The sequence below is a fragment of the Equus caballus genome, chromosome 11 (assembly GCF_041296265.1).
Source record: "Equus caballus isolate H_3958 breed thoroughbred chromosome 11, TB-T2T, whole genome shotgun sequence".
NCBI classification, from domain to species: domain Eukaryota; kingdom Metazoa; phylum Chordata; class Mammalia; order Perissodactyla; family Equidae; genus Equus; species Equus caballus.
Window position 1 is genome coordinate 17,923,600 of NC_091694.1, and position 20,479 is coordinate 17,944,078.

General features: G+C 40.1%; 1 protein-coding gene across 1 annotated transcript in view; it reads left to right on the forward strand.

Annotated features, from left to right (window-relative positions):
- The first annotated feature begins 7,068 nt into the window (after positions 1–7,068).
- NSF (N-ethylmaleimide sensitive factor, vesicle fusing ATPase) overlaps positions 7,069–20,479 on the forward strand; it is a 142,783-nt gene continuing 129,372 nt past the window's right edge. Inside the window, exon 1 of the mRNA XM_001917185.6 lies at positions 7,069–7,284. Coding sequence (XP_001917220.2) covers positions 7,084–7,284 — 201 coding nt within the window. The 5' untranslated portion in view covers positions 7,069–7,083. The remainder of the gene's footprint in view (positions 7,285–20,479) is intronic.

Genomic DNA, 20,479 nt, shown 5'->3' on the forward strand with positions numbered 1-20,479 from the left:
CTTATCATCCAGAGGCAATCACTGTTAGCATTTTGGTTTATTTCTTTCCAGTCATTTTTCCATGCAGTTTTTACATAGTTCAGATTACGAATACATACAATTTTGTCTTTTTCCACTTAACATCTTAATTTGAACATTTTTCACAGTCTTTAACATATTTCTTAAACGTTTTTGATACCTGTGTGATATTCCATCATGTGGATATACCCTGATTTATTTAATCATCTTAATGTAGTTCAATATTTACATTAAGTTTTTCTGTTATGAATAATGTTGCAGTGAACATCTTTTTTTTTTTGCTCCCCTGCATTCCTTGCTATTTTTTTAGAAAAGAATTCTGAAAGTGGAATCACTGGGTCAAAACATGAAGATTTTTGAGGCTCTTGGTACACATTACATTGACAAATTGTTTTCTGAGTAGATTATACAAATTTACATTCCCATCAACCAAGTGAAAGTCATGCTTATTTCCTCAATTGGTAAGCTCTTTTTAAAAAGAGGGTTTTTACTGTTTTGTTTTGCTTACAAATTTGATAACCAAAAAAAAAAGAGGTGCCTCATGTTAGTTTAATTTTCGTTTATTTGATTACTTGTTATTTTTTCCCAAATGTTTACTAGTATTTTTATTTCATGTACTATAAGTGATCTATTCGTGTCCTGCTGACTTCCAAGACAAAGATGTAAAGTTGTTTTGCCAGCAACTATGAAGCTTGTGAGTTTCAATGGAGTCATCATAACCTGAAAAAAGGTAAAATAGCAAAGATAAGATTGTATACCTACCATTGTATGTACCCATGGAAGGAATATTTGGGCTGATAATAATAGAGCTTTGTCCCTCCACCTCTCACAACCTGAGAATATGCATTATTTTCACAAGATCTGCATCATGCCTGTGAATAAAACAGAGTCCTTGCCCATACAGCGCTCACTTGCTAAAGGATTACAACCATATAGATACATACATATACAAACATATTTTTATATATATATTACATATATGTTTTATACATACAGAGGTTTCATATATGCGTGAAGAATGTATGGGGGGAGGCTAGAAGAAAATAGACCTAACTCACTAGTGATTGTGTTCAAGAGGTAGGGTTGTGATTTTTTTTTAAGTGATTGAGAGAAAATGTTATACTAATTTTATAATGCAAAACTCAAGTTATTTTTAAAAAATACAAAACTCTGGCAATTAGGAAGGAGGGTTAGTAGAAATCATGATAGCTGCTCAGGGGAAGTTTATCAAGTGCAAACTGTGATGACAATAAACACAAATTGCTTATGAAGATATTGATTAAGCGGGGACTTTTTCTTCATAGAAAACACTTCTTGCCAATATAATGTTATTTGTACAGCGTGGAAAGTACAAAGTGCTCTTGAGAGAAGCAGAGAGAGAATTTCACCCTGAGAAACATTTTATTTGGCGATGGCTCCCCATCTCTGAATTAGACTTTAAAATTGTTAATCGTGTGACTAGCATTAGTCAGAGTATTCTCGGTAGTGTAGTCAGCATCTGCTGTTTAGTTGCTGGGTCTGGTGCTGAATGTATTAGGTACTCTACAATAATTATCTCATCTAATTCCCACGCGAAAACATTTCAGTTTAGAGAGTTTAAATGTCACACGGTATTCCCAGACTGCCTTTCCCCAAGTATCACGAAACTTGCCCCTCTATTCTGGTTACACTTCTGCTCCAGAGATGTCCTCTCCCTCTCTTAGAAAGCCCTGCTGTATGTATTCCTTGCCCTAAACGCAGCCCTCCAGCAAACTCTTCCTTAGGAGAAACCTTAGGACACACCCTCACTTTTTTCTCAGAAGCCCGCCCAGAGAACAGGTAGCCAATATAGTCATCTCAGCTGTGCTTTGTGGGCCTCTAGTGTCTTAAGTTTCTAGGCAACTCAGCCCCCTCCAGGAGACTGACTTCCTCCTCTCAAGATGCACAAAAGCTCATCAGACCCGTATGTGAATAATCTCTTTTCAAAGAGCAGGCAGCTCTCTGGACCCACAATGTTAACATGCGAGGGTTAAGCAGCCTGGCAAGTGCATTGGGGCTCGCACTAAAGGATCATCTGGTTTCTGTAGCAACGTTTGTTCCTTTCCATGGAGGATTCTATCATCTTTCCTGCCCACTCAGACTTTCCAGAATGAATTGATTTTTGTGGGTATAGCGGTTTGTCCTTGATCCTCCAAAGAGAAAAGACATATTCATCAAAAAAAAAAAAAAAAAAAAAAAAGAAAGAAAAAAGAAAAACACACCTGACTACGGCTAGAATGCTGCATTGCATCAGCTGGTCTTCCTTTCCTTTAAAATTCCACATCCTTTCTCCATTTTGCTCCATTCTCTAGCCTTATGCATCATTTTGGGAAATAGATTTCTCTGACAGAAAACAAACAGATGGCAATTCCATCTTCCTAAAACTGGCTATGATGAGGCTGTGAAATGAAGTTTTCACAAGGCTCCCTGAAAGCCTGGGCTTAGGGCGTGGGTGGCTGGCCTGGGGGTCATGATCGGAGGGGCAGGAATAAAGACTGCTACCCACGCACAGTTCCCCAGAGAGATGTCACAGTCTCTGAAATGTCATCATTAGAGGTTTGTTTCCTCGGGCTAGACATTGCTCTTCTTGGCAATATTCTCTTAAATTTCATATACTCCTGGGAAGAGTAATAGACTGTAACTAATGCTGAAAGAACTTAGGGACGAGAGGGCCGGCCCAGCGGCGCAGTGATTAAGTTCGCACGTTCCTCTTCGGTGGCCTGGGGTTCTCTGGCCTGGATCCCGGGTGCGGACATGGCACCACTTGGCACGCCATGCTGTGGTAGGCGTCCCACATAGAAAGTAGAGGAAGATGGGCACGGATGTTAGCTCAGGGCCAGTATTCCTCAGCAAAATGAGGAGGAGCAGTTAGCTCAGGGCTGATCTTCCTCAAAAAAAAAAAGAAAAAGAATGAAAAAATGTTTAAAATATTAAAAAAACCCAAAAAACTTGGGAAAGAGAGGAGGAGTTGCAGAGGGAAACGTATAAAAGGGCCTATGAAGAGCACCTTTGTCTGCTTCACAACAACATCTTCTGCAAGAGGGGCTGTGCAGGTCCTTGTCACACACACACACACACACCCCACACAGCCACTGGAGGACGCCCTCTGATATTTACATGCAGTGGCGAATTCCCGGCACAGCACTGTTCCTTAAAACACCTGCCTGCAGTCCTGCTGAAAGATCTTGAAACCCACGCCTTGAAGGGACTGAACACCCCTCTCTGTCCCCAGCGCCATTGTTTAACCCTAGAGTTTCCACAGACTTAAAGGTGGTTTTCCTTTGGTTAACGTGGAAATCACCAAAAGGCTGCACTTTTTTGTTAAATAAGCTGGATGCCAGGGAATCAGTTCACTTTTATGTAATTTAATATTGCTCTCACTCCTCAAAACACAGAAGAAATTTATTTTTCCACCAGTTAAGTTGTTACCACAACTGTTACAACCAACACATCTAAGTGACCAAAAAGTTAACTCAGCCTCATTCCAATGGAGCACTTATTAAGTGATGTTTAATGGGACATAATATGAATGTAGAATTATGTCCATGCAGTCTTCAAGTCTTTGAATCAGGCCTCCACCTATAGATGCTGGTTACCTATCAGGGGGCAACAGGTGATACCCAGTTTTACCATGTAAAAACCTGGAATTGCTTCCTTGTCACTGACAGGAAGCAATAGGATGTGCATATGCATGTGTATATATATATATATATATATATATATATATATATATGAAGAGATTTATTTTAAGGAATTGACTCATGCAATTGTGCAGGCTTGATGAATTTAAAAATCTAATGGGGGAGGTTGGCAAGCTGGAGATTCAGGGAAGAATTGCAGTTCAAGTCCAAAGGCAGTCTGCTGGAGAATCCCCTCTTGCTCCCAGGAGATCAGCCTTTGGTGCAATTCAGGCCTTCACCTAATTAGATGAGGACCACATATATTATAGAGAGCAATCTGCTTTACTCAAAGTCTATGGATTTACTGTAAATCTCATCCAGAAGTACCCTTATGGAAACATCCAGAATAACATTCATCCAAGTGTCAGGCACCGTGGCCCAGCCAAGTTAACACATAAAATTAACCATCACACTGGGTAGCTGTGTTAAGCAAGAGCTGACCTTGGTCAAACCCTTACCCCTCTCCCCACATGCCTCACTGTGCTTTATCCTGGGTCCTGCTATCTCCTTTTCATCATGTTCTCTCCTCATCTTTCAGGTACCTAGCACCCCTTTCCTCTTTGAGCCTATCCCTAGTCCCACCTCATCCACCTCCTGCCCCCCTAAAAAGCCCTCCAGCCCTTAGAAAATGATGTTTGCCATTTACACTTTAGGTCAAATTTAAATCATTGTTAGCTGTCTTACGTGTTTTCTCACTGTAAAAGGAAAGCATATTAAAAGGATTTCAGGGACAATGAAGAACTGAGGGAGGTATTTTTTTTTTTGAGGAAGGGAAAGAAAGTGACTAACTCACAGACATGAAGACAAAGAAGGACAACCAGATTTTGCCAAAGACAGAAACCAAGTAAACTGCAGGGATGTAGATAACTAGTGGATGATCTAGTGGATTTCAGGGTGTCAGGAAATCAGCTCTAGCTATTTGCTATCCTTCTTCATCAGGACAGTCAAGATTGTAGTTGCATGGGAGAGAGAGATCATCGGATCGATTTTGGGTTCTGTGCTCCCTCTTGGGCCAGGGAGGGAGAGGTACTTTGTCTCACAATGCTTCCAAGGCTGCAGGAACTGGGGGAGCTGTGGCCAGACAAAGGGGGAATGGATTTGGGGCAGCAAAAATATTTGTTGTCTATTGACTATCACGCAAGGATTGCTCAGGAGGTGATGCAGAATCAGTTCTGCTGTTTCTAAGATGACCTTGAATATCAGAGCAAGGCACAGATGGGATGTGCAGACACATGACAACCTGGAGCAATGTCTCAGAATCTGTCCCCTCCAGCTGAGTGCCAAGCACCATAAGGACAAGGGCTCATGTCGCCCTATAGTTTCTTTGGTAGATTCTGCAGGGCTGTACACATGATTCTACTGAATTTATACTACTTGTGAGAGGATACAAAGAGATATGCTTGTCATGGGTAGATATGTTTACAAGCTGACACAGTGGAAACTTTCCAGCAGGCCTATCTTTCCTAGATGATAAACATTCCTCCTTGTTCGTTGGAGAGGTTGAAGACGTTTTCACTTGCAATCTAGCTTACCTAGTAAAACAAGACAACAAAGCAGTTGCATAGATAAGTATGTTTGCATTATCCTCTGGCCTTGAAAATAATGTCAGATCATTGCACTGAGAGCCAATGTCATCTTCTGGATCCAGTAATTATTTGGGCAAAATCTCTTTGATTTATAGATTCAAATTCAAAGTATCAAAAAATGTAAGACACAACTGTTAAGTTCATCTAATTATACCTCTCACTTTAGAAATAAGGAAACTAGGGCTCCGAGGAGTGAAGGGACATGGTGAGTGAGTGGCAGAGCAAGGAAAAGGACAAGAATCTAAGCTTCCTGAGTCCCCAGTCTATTCTAATTATTTTTATAGCTTTTAAAGTTAATAGATCAGAGTTCAATCAGTTCCCTTTCTTGATAAACTCTCTGATCCACTGATGATTTAGTTAACGCAATGACAACCAACATGAGGCATAAACTGTAAGAGAAGCAAAAAATTTATTTGGGGTCTCAAGAAATGCTATTCAGGAGACACAGATTCAAGTAGAAACTCAAACATGCTCTGGTTACAGGAGATGGGCTCAGGGGTTTTATGGGAAAAAGGGAGGAAGATGTAAGTTGTATGAAGAAAGAGTTCACTGGTGCTCGAGGAGGTAAGGCTAGTTTTATACTTCATTGATTGGTTAGCAATTTGGTCATCAGCAAAGCCCAGTTTTCTCAGTCCCTTCAAACAGGATATTCTTATCCTTACTTCTTGGAGTGTTGACAGTTTGGTCTAGTTTGGAAAATAAAGAAACCAAGATTCAAGGCAATTCCTCTGAAGCGGCTGCTCGCGCTCTCTTTTAACACGGGTCGCCTCATGTCAACTTTCACAATCTGGTTCTCAGGTACTTGCCTGACTTTTTTCTTCTGTCCGTGGCCCATCTCCAGGTCACTTACTGATTTTCATTAGTCCTCAATTTTAAATCGCTAAGCATGCCCAGCTCTTCTAATTCTTTCTTTCCTCTCCTCATGTTGGAAAAAACTTTTTTTCTAATTAACTGTGAGAAATGAAAGAACAAATCCTATTGTTTCTTATTGTCTTGCGGAAATATGAAGCGAAATATAAACTAGCGGGGGCAACAAAAGCGTCGAAGAACCCATTCGACATAATCTCCCTTATGTAACAGTAACAGGAGGGTACTGCTGTTACTATTATTACCATCTATTCTGAGATTCCAGCGAGGAAATGGCATGGTAGGAAACATTGAGGTAAAAAAAGAGGCCGAATTTAGGGCATTTTTCTTCAAATTTCAATATATGTATGGCCTAAAATGAAACAACACTGGGGAATGGCAAAGCCTGTTGAAGATAAAAATTACCTTTATAAATAAGTATAGTTAATAATAAAATACAAAACATATAAAATAAAGATATAGAAATAATCACAATTCACTTTTAAATTTGAAGAAAATACTGAGTTTTCGAGGCTACACGTAAGCTCCGTGTAAACGCCAACGTTGACCACTTCCAGGAGCTGGGAAAACAAGTCCGCCTACGGAGAAAAGTCTGCATTGACGCAGGACTTAAACTCAGAAGCAGCCCCCGGATGCCCCTGTTCCTTGGGGGCGGGCCAGGACGGCGCGGGGGGCGCTCCTGCACATCTTCCCGTTTCAGCAGGTCTGGAAGCATCACACTAAAAGGCCAGCAAAGGGGAAAGAGCAGCCGGCAAAGAGAGGAAGGCGCTAAGTGATGAAAGCATCAAAGGGCTTGCCACAAAGGGCCAGCTGTGGGGAGACGCGCAAAGCAAGCCCCCGAGGAACTGGCCGGCGGACACGTACTCTCCGCAAACGCAGTCACCGCACCAGCCGCCCCCCTGCTCGCGCCCAAAATGGCGCCACCGCCCCGCGCGCCCCCGGCGGCCGCCGAGCCCGTGCGCGCGCCCTGCGGGGCGGGGGCGCCGGGAACGCGGCCGGGCGCGGGCGCGCGCGCAGCTTCACGGCGGCTGTGCGCATGCGCGGCGGGGGCGGGCTCTGCCGAGCACGGAGCTGCAGCCGCGGAGCCGGACGTGTCTGCGAAGATGGCGGGCCGGGTGAGTGCCGGACCCGGAGCGGCGGCTCGAGGCGGGGTCGCCGAGCTCGCGGGCGCTCCGAGGTCCCAGGGGCGGGGGAGTGAGTGTGAGCAAATGGAGGGTGGAGGGGGCGGCCAGCCAGAGAAGGACTTGAGGGTGAGAAGGGGGAGCGGTGGCAGGGATGAGCCCTCCTCAGAAACTCCATCCCCCTGAGGAAGCTCGAGGGCAGGTGACCCCCTCGCTCCCCGAGTCTCCTGCGTCTCCCCTGATTCTCCCTCTCTATCCCTGGGGGCTTGTTCCTAGCGTCCCTGAGGCAGTCGCAGGACCGCGGCCGTCCCAGACCCGTCTGACGGGCTCTGGGGGTTTCTCCGCACCTCCTGGCGAGAGCTTGTTAGATGCAGCCTCCGGGATCCGTCTGCGGGGGATCCGTCTGCTGCACTGGGGCCAGGGCTGTGGGAAGGATCGTCAGGAACCCATTTCTCGTTCTTCACGATAAGAGGTCTTGCGGACGGAGGAGGGGGTGCAAATGACTTTTAGCGTCAAACCCCCACCATCTGGGGGACCTGTCACTGTCGGACCAGGCAGGAATGCCTTTCGCTTGGAGTGGCGATGGTTTTCTTTTATGAATGACAGTCGTTTCGAAGGCAGCAGGATATGTTATAGTTTCAGGGTTTTAAATTTTACTTCCTCCTCTAGCTCTCGGAGCGCGGTGCGGTGTGGGTTTGGCGAGGGCAGATAGGACCGGTTCTGTGCTACATTGCAGCGTGCGTTGAGCCGAAAGCTCTGTGAGGGATGGGTCTTGCCCAGAGATTACACTGGTCATAAACCTGGGGACATGAACTGCGTCATTAGGGGATAAGGATGTGCTTGACTGGTGTATTTATACCGGAATATTTGAATAAGTTTGCATAGATTTATGCATACATGCAAATATCCTTCCAAAAGGAAATTGTAAGTCATGAGATTCTAGAGTGAGAGGAGACCTTAAAGGTCATTTGATTCGGCCTCTTTCTCTTCCTTTCCCCCATAGCCTCTCTTTTTTATCTAAGGCTACTCAATCCACCTGTGCTTCAGCGTCTGTCTGTTCCCACCTTGTCACGAACCCCATTCCTGTGTATTCACTGGCTCCCTCCTAACATATTCAGGCTTCTCCCATCTTGAACCAAACTCTCCTTCCATCTCCACAGCTGTCACCTTTTCTGTTCCCACTTCACAGCCGGAAATCTTGGTAGGGTTGTCCACGTTTATTGTCTCCCATTTCCCTACCACCTACTCACCCCTCAACCCACCGTGGTATGATTTCTAGCCCTGTCATCCCACTGAAATGTGTCCGTAGACTTAACTGACATTTTTCGTTCCTTGTCTTACTTGATGCCTCAACAGCATTTGACCTTGTTGACCCATTGCCTCCTTAATGGAAAATGCTCTTCCCATGGCTTCTGTGAAGCCTTGCTCCTGTTTTTACTCATACCCCTGTTTTGCAGACTCACCCTCCTTTACCCTGTTTTCGATGCAGATATTCTTCCAGGCTCTCTTCGCTCTCTCTATTGTCTCCTCAGGCAGTCTCTTCTAAGCCCACAGCTTCGACTACTATCTATATGCCAAAGATTCTCAAATTTTACTCCCCGTCCAGACCTATCCTTTAAATTCCAGATCAATATGTCATACTGCCTATTTAAAAACAAGCTGCCTCACAAGCCATGCTATGGCAGGGGTCCCACATATAAAGTAGAGGAAGATGGGCATGGATGTTAGATCAGGGCCAGTCTTCCTCAGCAAAAAAGAGGAGGATTGGCAGCAGATGTTAGCTCAGGGCTAATCTTCCTAAAAAAAAAAAAAGTGCCTCAGACTCAACTTATTCAAATCCTAACCCATGATCTTAGCCCACCTAATCCGTGTATTTCCTATTTCAGTGAATGGCATCACCATCCATCCGCTTATATAGGCTGGAAACCTGGGGGGGCCAGGGGGCAGGAGGGGTCATCCTTTATATCCTCCTCTCTCTCACCACATCCTCTGCCCCCAGTAAAATTCGTCACTGAGTTCTGTCCCCCCCGTCCTTTGAGGGATGTTATTAGGGCCAAAGAATCTGGCTTGGGACATTGCTTATTTAAACTATACCCAGATCACCTGCTGGACTGGTCACATGGGTTCTGTCATTTTAACATCCTAAAAATCTCTCCAACCTGTCCACCTCTCCACATGTTCTTTTCCACCTCCTTTTCCCAAACTCCTGTCATTTCTGGTCTGGACACCTGCGGGAAGCTCCCAAGGGGTCTCCTTGTGGTATTCTGCACATTGCTTGTTCCTTCCCTTGCCCACTGCTAGTTAAACCCCTCCCTCAATAGTATCCCATTACTTTTGGGAGAAGACCACATCCTCACCTGGGCCTTTAAGGCCCTTTGTAGTTCTGCTCCTGCCTCTCTCCATCACCCCCTGACGCTCTATGCTCAGGTTATGTAAGCCTTTCAAGCCCTTGAACCTACCGGAGTTTCTCTTACCAGTTTCTCTTACCGCAAGGTCTTTGCATATGCTGTTTCCTTTCAAAATGCTCTGCTCCCAGCCATTTACCTCCTACTCACGGATTGCTCAGCTACTCAAGAGAAGCCTGTTCGGATCTCAGACTACAAGTCAGCATCCTTTGTTATTGCTCTTGAAGAACTGTAATTCCTTTCCTTAGAGTTTTCTGTTTGTCATTTTAAATTTATTAGTGCAATTATTTGCCTCTATCACTAGACTTTACCTTCCTTGAAAGCAGAGACCAGGTCAGTTTTTTACTCACTGTCACCATCCGTGCTTTGCACACTGCCTGGGACCTGGGTAATCAATACATTCTTGTTGAAAATGAATCCAATCTCTGTTCGAATCCTCTGGTGATGGAGGTACGTTGCCATCAGGCTAGCCCATTTTAGTGTCATGTCAGAAGGGTCTTTTCTATTTGGAGTTCCGTGTAACTTTTATACATAGATGTTATTTCTGCTGTTTAGAGCTACGTAGAACTAAACACAATTCCTTTTCTATATGAAAGCTCCTCAGGTATTTGAAGACAGCTTACATATTCCCTCAGATTTTCTCTTTTGCAAGTTAAACATCCGCAATTCCTTGAATAGGCTGTATTCCAAACCCTTCATCATTTAGGTTAGTTTCCTTTGGAAATGCTCTGTTTTGTCAGTGTTTTTTCTAAAATGTGCCCAGGGTGGAACATAGGGATCAGTGAAGAATATCCATGAACTCATTCTCTTGAGCTGGATACCACCATTATTAATACTGGGTAAAATTGTGCTCGCTTTTTTTCTGCAGTAAATCACACTCTTGGCTCATACTGAGCTGACAATCAATTAAAACTTTAACGTTCTTTTAAAATCAACACCCCCACCCCCAGTCTAGGTATTGCACAATTGTTTTATTGAACCTAAGTGTGAGACCTTACATTTATCCCCTTTACAATTCTTTTTTTTAGGTCAGAGCATGTCTGCTACTTGTTGAAGGTCTTCTTGATTCTTGATTTTTTCATGTTATCCAAAATAGTAGCTGTCTCTTCTGCTTTAATAATCATGACTGCTGTGTCTATATTCAAGTCATTGATAAAAGGTAGAATAAGATGGGTCAGAAATAGCCCTTGAACATGCTGCTGGCCACTCTCCTCTGGGCTGACACACATCAACACACTTGGGGTACCATTACTTAACTACAAATGTATCTCATTTAATCCTGACAAAATCACCCTGCACAGTGGGGAGTATTAGCTTGACTTTGTTTTGCTCAGAGAGAGGGGCTCAGTAACTTGCCAGGTTCACAGCCAGCAAGAAGCAGGGTCAGGATTGGAACTCAGGTCGGTTCAATGCTGTTACTTAGTTCACCAACTTAGTTGCTAGGGTATAAAGAAGAGTAGATTTACCTTACCTAGAGCTTTTTGGAGGTTACTGTTAAAGTTTATTTTTCAAAAATTATCTTCTACCTTTTGGAATAGCTAAACACCTTTGGCCCATCTCGGATTGTCTTGTCATTTCTTCAGATAGCCATAATTTCCCAGTAACTACTTATTGATGGTTATCAAATAGAGTTAGTCTTGTTGTAGTATGCTTAGCATGAGTTCTGTATTTCCTTTTTGTGGGAGAAAAGCTGTTTGAGTTATTATTGCCTTTGGTTAGTGTTGATGAAAATAATCCATAACCAATCTATAAATGAAAATTTGGGTGAGTTTATTCTGAGCTGAAATCTGAGGACCATGGCCCGGGGCCTTTCTTCCCAAAGGAAGAAAGGGCACCGAAGAAGTGGGGTGCACAGAGTGATTATATACCCCCAAACAGGGTGTTTCACATATGATTGAAATGTCCCTCCCACAATAGTCACAAGATTGCCCTGTCAGCACAGCACTTGATGGACACAGCAGGAGGCAAGTCTGTTGTTTCGAGCTGGGTGGTCACAGGTGAGCGCAGCAGTCAGTTCCTAGCCTAAGGAAAGATGCTTAATCCTTAAGGAGAGCCAACGTTGGGAGGGGGAGGGAGGTTGCACCTTTATCTCAAGGGCCTTTGCTCTTGCCATAGGGAATATCTAAAGCAGATATACAATGCATGCTCAACAGCCACGGTCAGGCCCTTTTGGAAAGACAAGGTCAGGCCGAATTAGGTTTATAGCAAATGGCTTCTTCATATTCTCCAATATATCCTATTGCTTGCCATTTTTATTTGTCATTAGTTTAGTTAATTTTGGCATTATGACATCATCTTGTGAATGGTAGTTATGTTTACCATGTGGTTGAAGTTTTTTTGTTGTTATCGCTCGTTGTTGGTGGTGGCATCAGTAACCTGTATTCCTTGTCTGTTGCTTTTCCTGGCCAAAAAAGAAAGCATCATATTTAGTTCTTCTAGGAAACTGGCTGAAGAATAACATATGCGATGTTATTCAGTATATAGCATCTAGGTCATCAGAACTTGATTCATCCATAAAATACTTTGAAGCCCGTAATCTGGAAAGTAAGGAACCTAAAAGAAAATAATTTTTATCATTGTTTTAGCGTATTTGCTATATGAGAAAAAATATGAAATGGTAAGTTGGATACATTTTATAAAATGATCAATTGATTTAAACTTGTCTGGTTCCTTTTGGCCTTTCAAAAAGATTCAATAAGGTAATAAGTTTTCTTAGCTATTTTAAATTTTTGCTAGTAATAAAGCAGATTCTAGAGTTATAATTCTTATTGCTTACGCTGAATACAGACTTATGTATAAATGACCTCCACATACAGATAGCTACCACTGCCCCAGGCCTGCACTCTGTCTTTCAGAACGCTCGTGCTTCAGCTGCTCTGGAATCATGGAATCAAAAGTAGAGAAAAGAAAGAATCTGATGTGCAGACTTAATAGCTTAAGACAGCTGCCTCTAGGCAGGGAGAGGCTCCTTAGGAAAGCTACTCTGTTTGGTATTGCTTTCTATGCCCCTTATATTACCACGCCCCACTAATGAAAAGAAAAGAAGAAAGGCTTTCCACATTGCCTAAACTTTTTTGCACTCTATCTTTTAAAATTGCTAGAAATCTCACTGGAGTTTCAGCAGTCCCTTTCTGAAAATATACCCACATTAATACAAATAAAACAAATGGATCACTTTCTTCATAAGTTCTTACACCTAGTTGAGGTAATGTGCTGTGAAGAAATTGGAGTAAGATGGGCCGGCTCAGTGGCGTAGTGGTTAAGTTTGTGTGCTCTGCTTCAGCGGCCTGGGGTTTGCAGGTTCATATCCCGGGCGTAGACCTACACACTGCTCAAGGCGGCGTCCCATATGTAAAGCAGAGGAAGACTGGCACGGATGTTAGCTCAGGGACCCTCTTCCTCAAGCAAAAAGGAGAAGATTGGCAACAGATATTAGCTCAGGGCCAATCTTCCTCACCAAAAAAAAGAAATAGGAGTAAGATGATGTTAAGGAATCTAAGGGAGAGAACTCTCTTAGGAGTTGAAAGGGATGTAGAAAGATGTTAGAGGTAAAATTTACCTAAAGTGCAGTACCACAAGTCAAAACAATCTAAAATGTTTTGTAGTCTTATTTCCTAAATCAATGTTTTGCTCTCCAAAGCATATCAACTTTCTGCAATCTTATATGCAGTAGGTATTGTTTTTATATATTACTTTAGTGGAGAGTTTTAAAAGTATCCTCAAATGCAATACATTTTAGAAAATAAAATTGAACTCTTTACAGCACTATTAAATAGCTTCTTTCTGAAAACCAGAGGAATATATGCTTACGTTCTTTTTTCAGGTATTTAAATCAAGGTGCAAAGGTGTAAGGTGAAAGTATGTTACCGTACTGTTGAAAATTTTTGAAGTGGTAGAACAGTGAGCCCTTGGAAACACCTGCATTGGCAATACATTAGACACTTGCTATAATGTTGTTCTTAAGGGTGCGTACTCTGGTATGGAATTTTAGGTATAAAAATCTCTTAATGGGATCCTTTTTCATACATCAGTATTACTACCCTTGAATGGGCTCTGAATGCCACCTTACACTTCAGTTACCGCCTTCAATTTCCTAGTGATTTAATCTCATAATTTCCGACTTATTTTTTAATGATGAAAATTAAATATTCCTCATGTGGCTATAAGTATTTCTAGAAGCTCTATGCATTTTAAACAGGTATGACTCATATACACTTTAAGAGATTTCAGTACAGCAAATAAGGTAACATATCCATGTGCTCACCATCCAGATTTAAGAAGTCTTAATATATTAAGAAGTCTTAAGTCTAAATATATTTGGGGGCTGGCCCGGTGGCGCAGTGGTTAAGTGCACACATTCTACTTCGGTGGCCCGGGTTTCGAAGGTTCAGATCCAGGTACGGACATGGCCCTGCTTGGCACACCTTGCTGTGGCAGGTGTCCCACATACAAAGTAGAGGAAGTTGGGCACTGATGTGAGCTCAGGGCCAGCCTTCCTCAGCAAAAAGAGGTGGCAGATGTTAGCTCAGGGCTAATCTTCCTAAAAAATAAAAAAAAGCTATTTGCCTCAGATCTTTTAATTTTTAGAAATAAAACATTACAGATCCAGTTGAATCCCCTTTGTATCCCTTCTTGATTCCTCTAACCTTTCCCAGAAATAACCACTATGTAAAGTTGGTATAGATTCTTCCTGTTCACATCTACATATATTTGTGCCCATAGATAATATATTGTTTTGTGTGTTTTTAAAATGTGTATAATGGTGTCGTACTATATATTTCCTTCTGCAACTTGCATTTTTCATTTCAAATGGCATTCGAGACTTAGTCCTGATGATACGTAGAGAGCCAGTTAATTCTGTTTAACTACTGTGTAGTATTTTATTTTGCGAATATACCACTATGAGTTGTTTACTTATCAAAGGACAATTTAGGTGGTTTCTGATTTTGATTTTCCCGGAGTGCACATTATGTTTCCTTACGTACGTATGTCTAAGTTTCTTTAGGATATTTGTCTAGAGACCTAGACGTATGCACTATGTAGAATTGCTATGTAGAATTGCTGGGGGATGAGTTACCTTTGTCTTTACCTGGTTATGCCAGTTTGTGCTCATACCAGCAGTATATAAGTTCTTCTTACTCATGTCCTCTTGCACTTAATATTGCAGACATTTTAATTTTTACAATATGATAGGTATAAAACAATCTTATTGTTTAAATTTGCATTTTTTCCTGATAACTAGTGAGATTGAGCATTTTTAATATTGGTCATTGGGATTTCCTCTTCTGTGAGTTACCCTTGTATGTCCTTTGCCCATTTTTTCTGTTGTGCTGTTAGCTTTTTTTTTTAATTGGTTTGTAAAGTTTTTTCCTTTTTGTGGGGCATAGGGTGTGCTTTGGATTCTACTTCTTTGTTAGTTGCAAATAGTTTCTCCCAAACAGTGGTGATTTTTTTCGTGTTTATAGAGTTTTAGATTTAAATTTTATATAGTTATAATTACCCCTTTTTTTACCTCTAGATTAGTGTGTTTGTGTATTTTTAAAGAAATCTTTCTCCATCTTGAAGTCAGAAAGATTTTCTTCTAAAAGGTTTAAAATTTTGCTTTTCACATTTTGATGTTTAATTCATTTGGGATTTATTTTTGTGTTTGGTGTGATTTAGGAAGTTAATTTTATCTTTTTCATATGTATAGCCAGTTGTCCCAATATCATTTATTGAGTTCATCATTTTTTCTCACTGATTTGTAATGCCATCTCTGTTTGATATCCAGTCTGAGTCTGGACTCTCTTCTGTTTCGTTATTCTGTTTGTCTGTATGTGCACGACTACCACTGTTTTAATTACTGTAGCTGTAAAATTATTCTTGCTATCCGGTAGGGTAAGCCTCCTCCTTATTTTTCTTCATTTTGCATTTCTTGGCCCTTTTCCATATAAATTTTAGGAAGAACTTAATCCCTCCTCCTTTAAAAAAGTTATCTTTAAATTTAAATTTATCTTTATCTATCGCTGTTGATTTTGACCTATATTTTTTCTGTATATTTTACAAGGGCAGATACAAAGATCATTTCAATAAAATTTAGCTGAATTACTCTGGGAAGCTGATTTTCTTCTCCTTTTTTTGAAATTAAGCCAAAAAGTGCTAATACTTATCACAACTTTGTGCTCTCTAGATTTGAAACCAAATGAATAAGCATCAGCTGTGTATGAGTAATGCAGGGTGTTTTGGTGCTTTGCTAAATTTAGGATGAAGTGCTAAAGTTTTGATGTATTTTGTGCTAGCCATATAGATCTTTGGTAATGGAGAAAATGGGAAAATTATTAAAGTAAGAAATAAGTTGTCATTTTTGAAATCCAACATTCACTTATTTTTAAAATCACTAAATACAAAGAGTATTGTAGGGTTTCATTGGTGAATTTTTTAAAATTGTAAAGTGTTTTTAGTGTTACATGCATGTGAACAAACATCTTCTTACTTGGTTTGACAAGTAATAAAAATAGCAATTATCACTAATTCTGGGTCTTCCAAAGACATCTATGTGGGGGATTAAAAAAATTTTTAGTTAGTTTTCTCTTAAAGAATAATATTGACAAAATTTTGTGAAATGATAGCAGACTTCGTTCCCGCTGCTTAGAACAGAGCCTGGCATTGGAGGTATTCAGTAAATGATTGTTGAATGAATGAATGAACATTTGTCTCTGAATACCTTAATAAATTATCATTTTGGAAAATATCTATAGTTTGAATTTTAATGTTATATTCTCTGCCAAGCTACTGAATACTCGTTGTTCTGTTATCCAGATCATTGATAATATAGCATAGATCTAACTAAACAACTTGCTGGACTCCAATACAAGTCCTTTTTCTCCACCTGCAGATACTGAGTCTGATAACTGTTTTTTTGTGTATATATATTGAAATATATATATATTCCAATCAATTTACTACTTATCAAGCATCAAAATAAACTTAATTATATTTACCAAATTAAGTGATAAAGTGGACTAAGAGCATTATTGAAGCTTCTTTTCCACATTTTTTTCTCTTCTATTGTAGAAGGAAAGGAACGTGTCAGTATTTCTGTTTTTATGAAGTTTGTTTCTCCTTAGTACGGTGATTCTCAAAGTGGAATCTGCAGACCAGCTCATCAGCATCACCTGAGAACTTGTTAGATATGCAAATTCTCAGAAATGCAAATTACCCCCAATGATTAAAGTAGAAACACAGCGGGGTGGGGTGGGGAGGCTAGTTTGTGGCTGCAATCACTTTTAACACGTTCACCAGGTGATTCTGGCGTTGAAAAGTTGAGAACCATTGACTTTAGTATTTTGAGTTCTCTAATTTAGTTCTTTACACGTTGTTGAAGATGTTTTTTCCAGATTTCTTTCCAAATGTATACTCAACCTTGTTATTTCTAGATTTCAGTGTTCTGTTCTTCCCTTTAATACCTTCACCTATATCCAATTTTCAAACATTTAGGAAAGCTTAGTCATCTCTTGCAGGTATAGTGGATTTGGTACCCTGACTGACCTTTCCATAGAAACAGTTGAAAATGCTAGATAGATGGTAACTATAGTTAATAATAAGATATCGAATACTTGAAATTTGCCAAAAGAGTAGATTTCAAGTGTGCTCACCACACACACAGAAAATGGTAACTATGATGTTAGTGATGGATATGTTAATCAGCTTGATTGTGGTAATCATTGCACAAAGTATACTCACATCAAAACACCACATTGTACACCTTAGGCAAAATTCCCTAAAGCTGAACATATGTGTGTATGCCTATGACCCTGCACTTCTGCTGGATGCTGAGGGGTTGGGTGGGGGGGGAATATATGCAATAGAAATGCATACATATATTATTCAAAAGACATGTGCAAACATGGTAATAGCAACAGTATTCATAATTAAAAACTGGAAGCAACTCGAATAAATAATGGTATATTTATATAATTATATACTATAAAAAGCAATGAAAATGAATGAACTAGTGCTACATGCAACAACATGAATGAGTCTCAATCATGATATTGAGGGGTAGAAGTCAGATACAAAGTAACACATGCTGTATGATTCCATTTATAAAGTTTTCAAAAACAGGTGAAACTACTCTGTCTATGATTTCTATCTCTGGTGATAGAAACAAGATAGATAGTGGATATTTGTGGTTGGGGGTGAAGGGCTAGTGACTAGGAGGGGGCAGTATGAGATGCTGGTCATCTTCTCCTTCTTAACTGGGTGTTGATTACTCTGGGTGTGTTCACTTTATAGAAATTCATTGAACCAAACACAGTGTACGTACTTTTCTGTATGTATGTTTTTTTCAATAAAAAGTTGATTTAAGGAAATGGTAATGTTCTTTTTCTTAAACTCGGTGGTAGGTACATGGTGTTTTATATCTTACATATATTTTATATATATTTTATTCTTATTAAGTATTCAAAAAGTATAAAAATTAGTCGCTGCTTCATTGTTAACTGAGCATCTCCTGCATGGAGCACAGTCCCTGGGACATTGAAGATATTCATTAAATATTTGTTCCATTGAACCAGAAGTAGGCTAGTAATTCCTTTTGGCCTTCTAACAGCCAAGTTTTTACTCAATTATTTGTAAATAATTATTTTTAAATAACAAAGATATAAATACAATTATATTGTGCTTATATTTATTATCAAGCTGAATTTATAAAATGAGAAACCTCTCAATATTACAAGCACTTACATCATGAATATTAGCATATGTTTAATTATAGTGACTGAGAGTCACATCAACAATTTAGATAAGTATAGTGTGGACTCAGGGATGTAAGTCAACAGGTTTTGCAGCTGTGAAGATGTGAAGTTTATTAGTCCTTCTTATGTTTTCAGGTGTCTCAATTTTTTTCCATTTGCTTCTGAACAACTGGGATCACAGCTAACTTTTTCTACTAAATCTTGTGTTCTTCCTCTGTACCATGCTGCCTCTTGCTTCTTGCCTGTCTTGCGTCTACTTTCTGCTTTCCTGAATGCCCTGTGTCTTGCTAAGGGTAGAGTACATAGGTACAAGACTTAGGGGTTGGGACTAGGGAGAGGCTGTAGGCCTTGGATCTTTGTTTCCATTTCTTTTCCAAAGATGCTTCTTTTCTTCTTCACCCTTCAAAAGAACATAGGTGCTAAACTTTCATCATGACGTTGGGAATTTAAAAAAACAGCTTCACAAACATCTTTGACAACGTTTGGAGTAAACTTTTCAGAGTAAGAGCACTAAGTTACTGAATAAGAGTATCTTAAACTGAATGGTATTTTACAGTTTTGAAAACACATTCACAGAGCTTTTCTTGTTAGATTCTCAGAGCAATCTTATGAGTTGGCACTCTGAAAATCCAGTTTAACAAACAAGACTCAAATAACAGGAAAACTCACAGCTAACAATATACTTACTGGTGAACACTGAAAGCTTTCCCCATTAAAATCAGAAACAAGGTAAGGATGTCTGCTCTTTCCGCTTCTATTCAACAAGATATTGGAGGTTCTAGCTAGGGCAGTTAAGCAAGAAAAAAAAAAGGTAGTCAGATTGGAAAGAAAGAAAGAAAGTTATCTCTATTTGCAGATGACATGATCTTATATATAGAAAACCCTAAAGAATTTACCAAAAAAAAACCCACAAACCTGTTAGAGCTATTAAATGAATTCAGCAAAGTTGTAAGATACAAGATCAATATACAAAAATTAGTTGCATTTCTACACTAGCAATAAACAATCTGAAAACGAAATTAAGAAAACAATTCCAGGGGCCAGCCCTGTGGTCGAGTGGTAAACTTCGCACTCTGCTTGGTCGGCCCAGAGTTCCGCCAGTTCGTATCCTGGGCACGGACATGGCACTGCTCATCAAGCCATGCTGAGGCGGCATCCCACATGCCACAACTAGAAGGACCCACAACTAAAAGTACACAACTATGTACCGGGGGGCTTTGGGAGAAAAAGGAAAACTAAAATCTTAAAAAAAAGAGAGAAAACAATTCCATTTATACTAGCATCAGAAAGAATAAAATACTTATGAATAAATTTAAACAAAGAAGTGCAAGACTTGTACACTAAAAACCACAAAACATGTTGAAAGGAATTAAAGATCTAAGTAAGTGGAAAGATATCTTGTATTCATGGATTGGAAGACTTAATATTGTTAATATAGTAATACTCCCAAATTGATCTATAAAATCAATGTAATGTCTATCAAAATTCTAACTGCTTTTTTTTCCAAAAGTGGATGAGCTGGTCCTAAAATTCATATGGAGTTTCAAAGCCATTTTAGCCACAACAGTCTTGAAAAAGAACAACAAAGTTGGAGGACACACTCCCTGATTTCAAAACTTACTACAAAGCTACAGTTATCAAGATGATGTGGCAGTGGCATAAGCATAGTCATATAAACCAATGGAATAGAATTGAGAGTCCAGAAATAAACCCATACATATATGATCAACGGATTTTCAACAAGTGTGCCAAGACCATGCAATGGGGAAACGATAGTCTTTTTAACAAATGATGCTGGGACACCTGGATGAACTTGGACCTCAACCTCATACCACATACAAAAATTAACTCAGAATCGATCAAAGATCTAAATCTATAAAATTCTTGGAAAGAAACGTAGGTGAAAATCTTGATGACCTTGGATTAAACAGTGAATTTTTTAGATACGACGCAAAAAGCATGGTCAATGAAAAAATAGGTAAATTGGACTTGATCAAGATTTAAAACTTTCTTGCATCAAAGGACACTATCAAGAAACTGAGGGGCCGG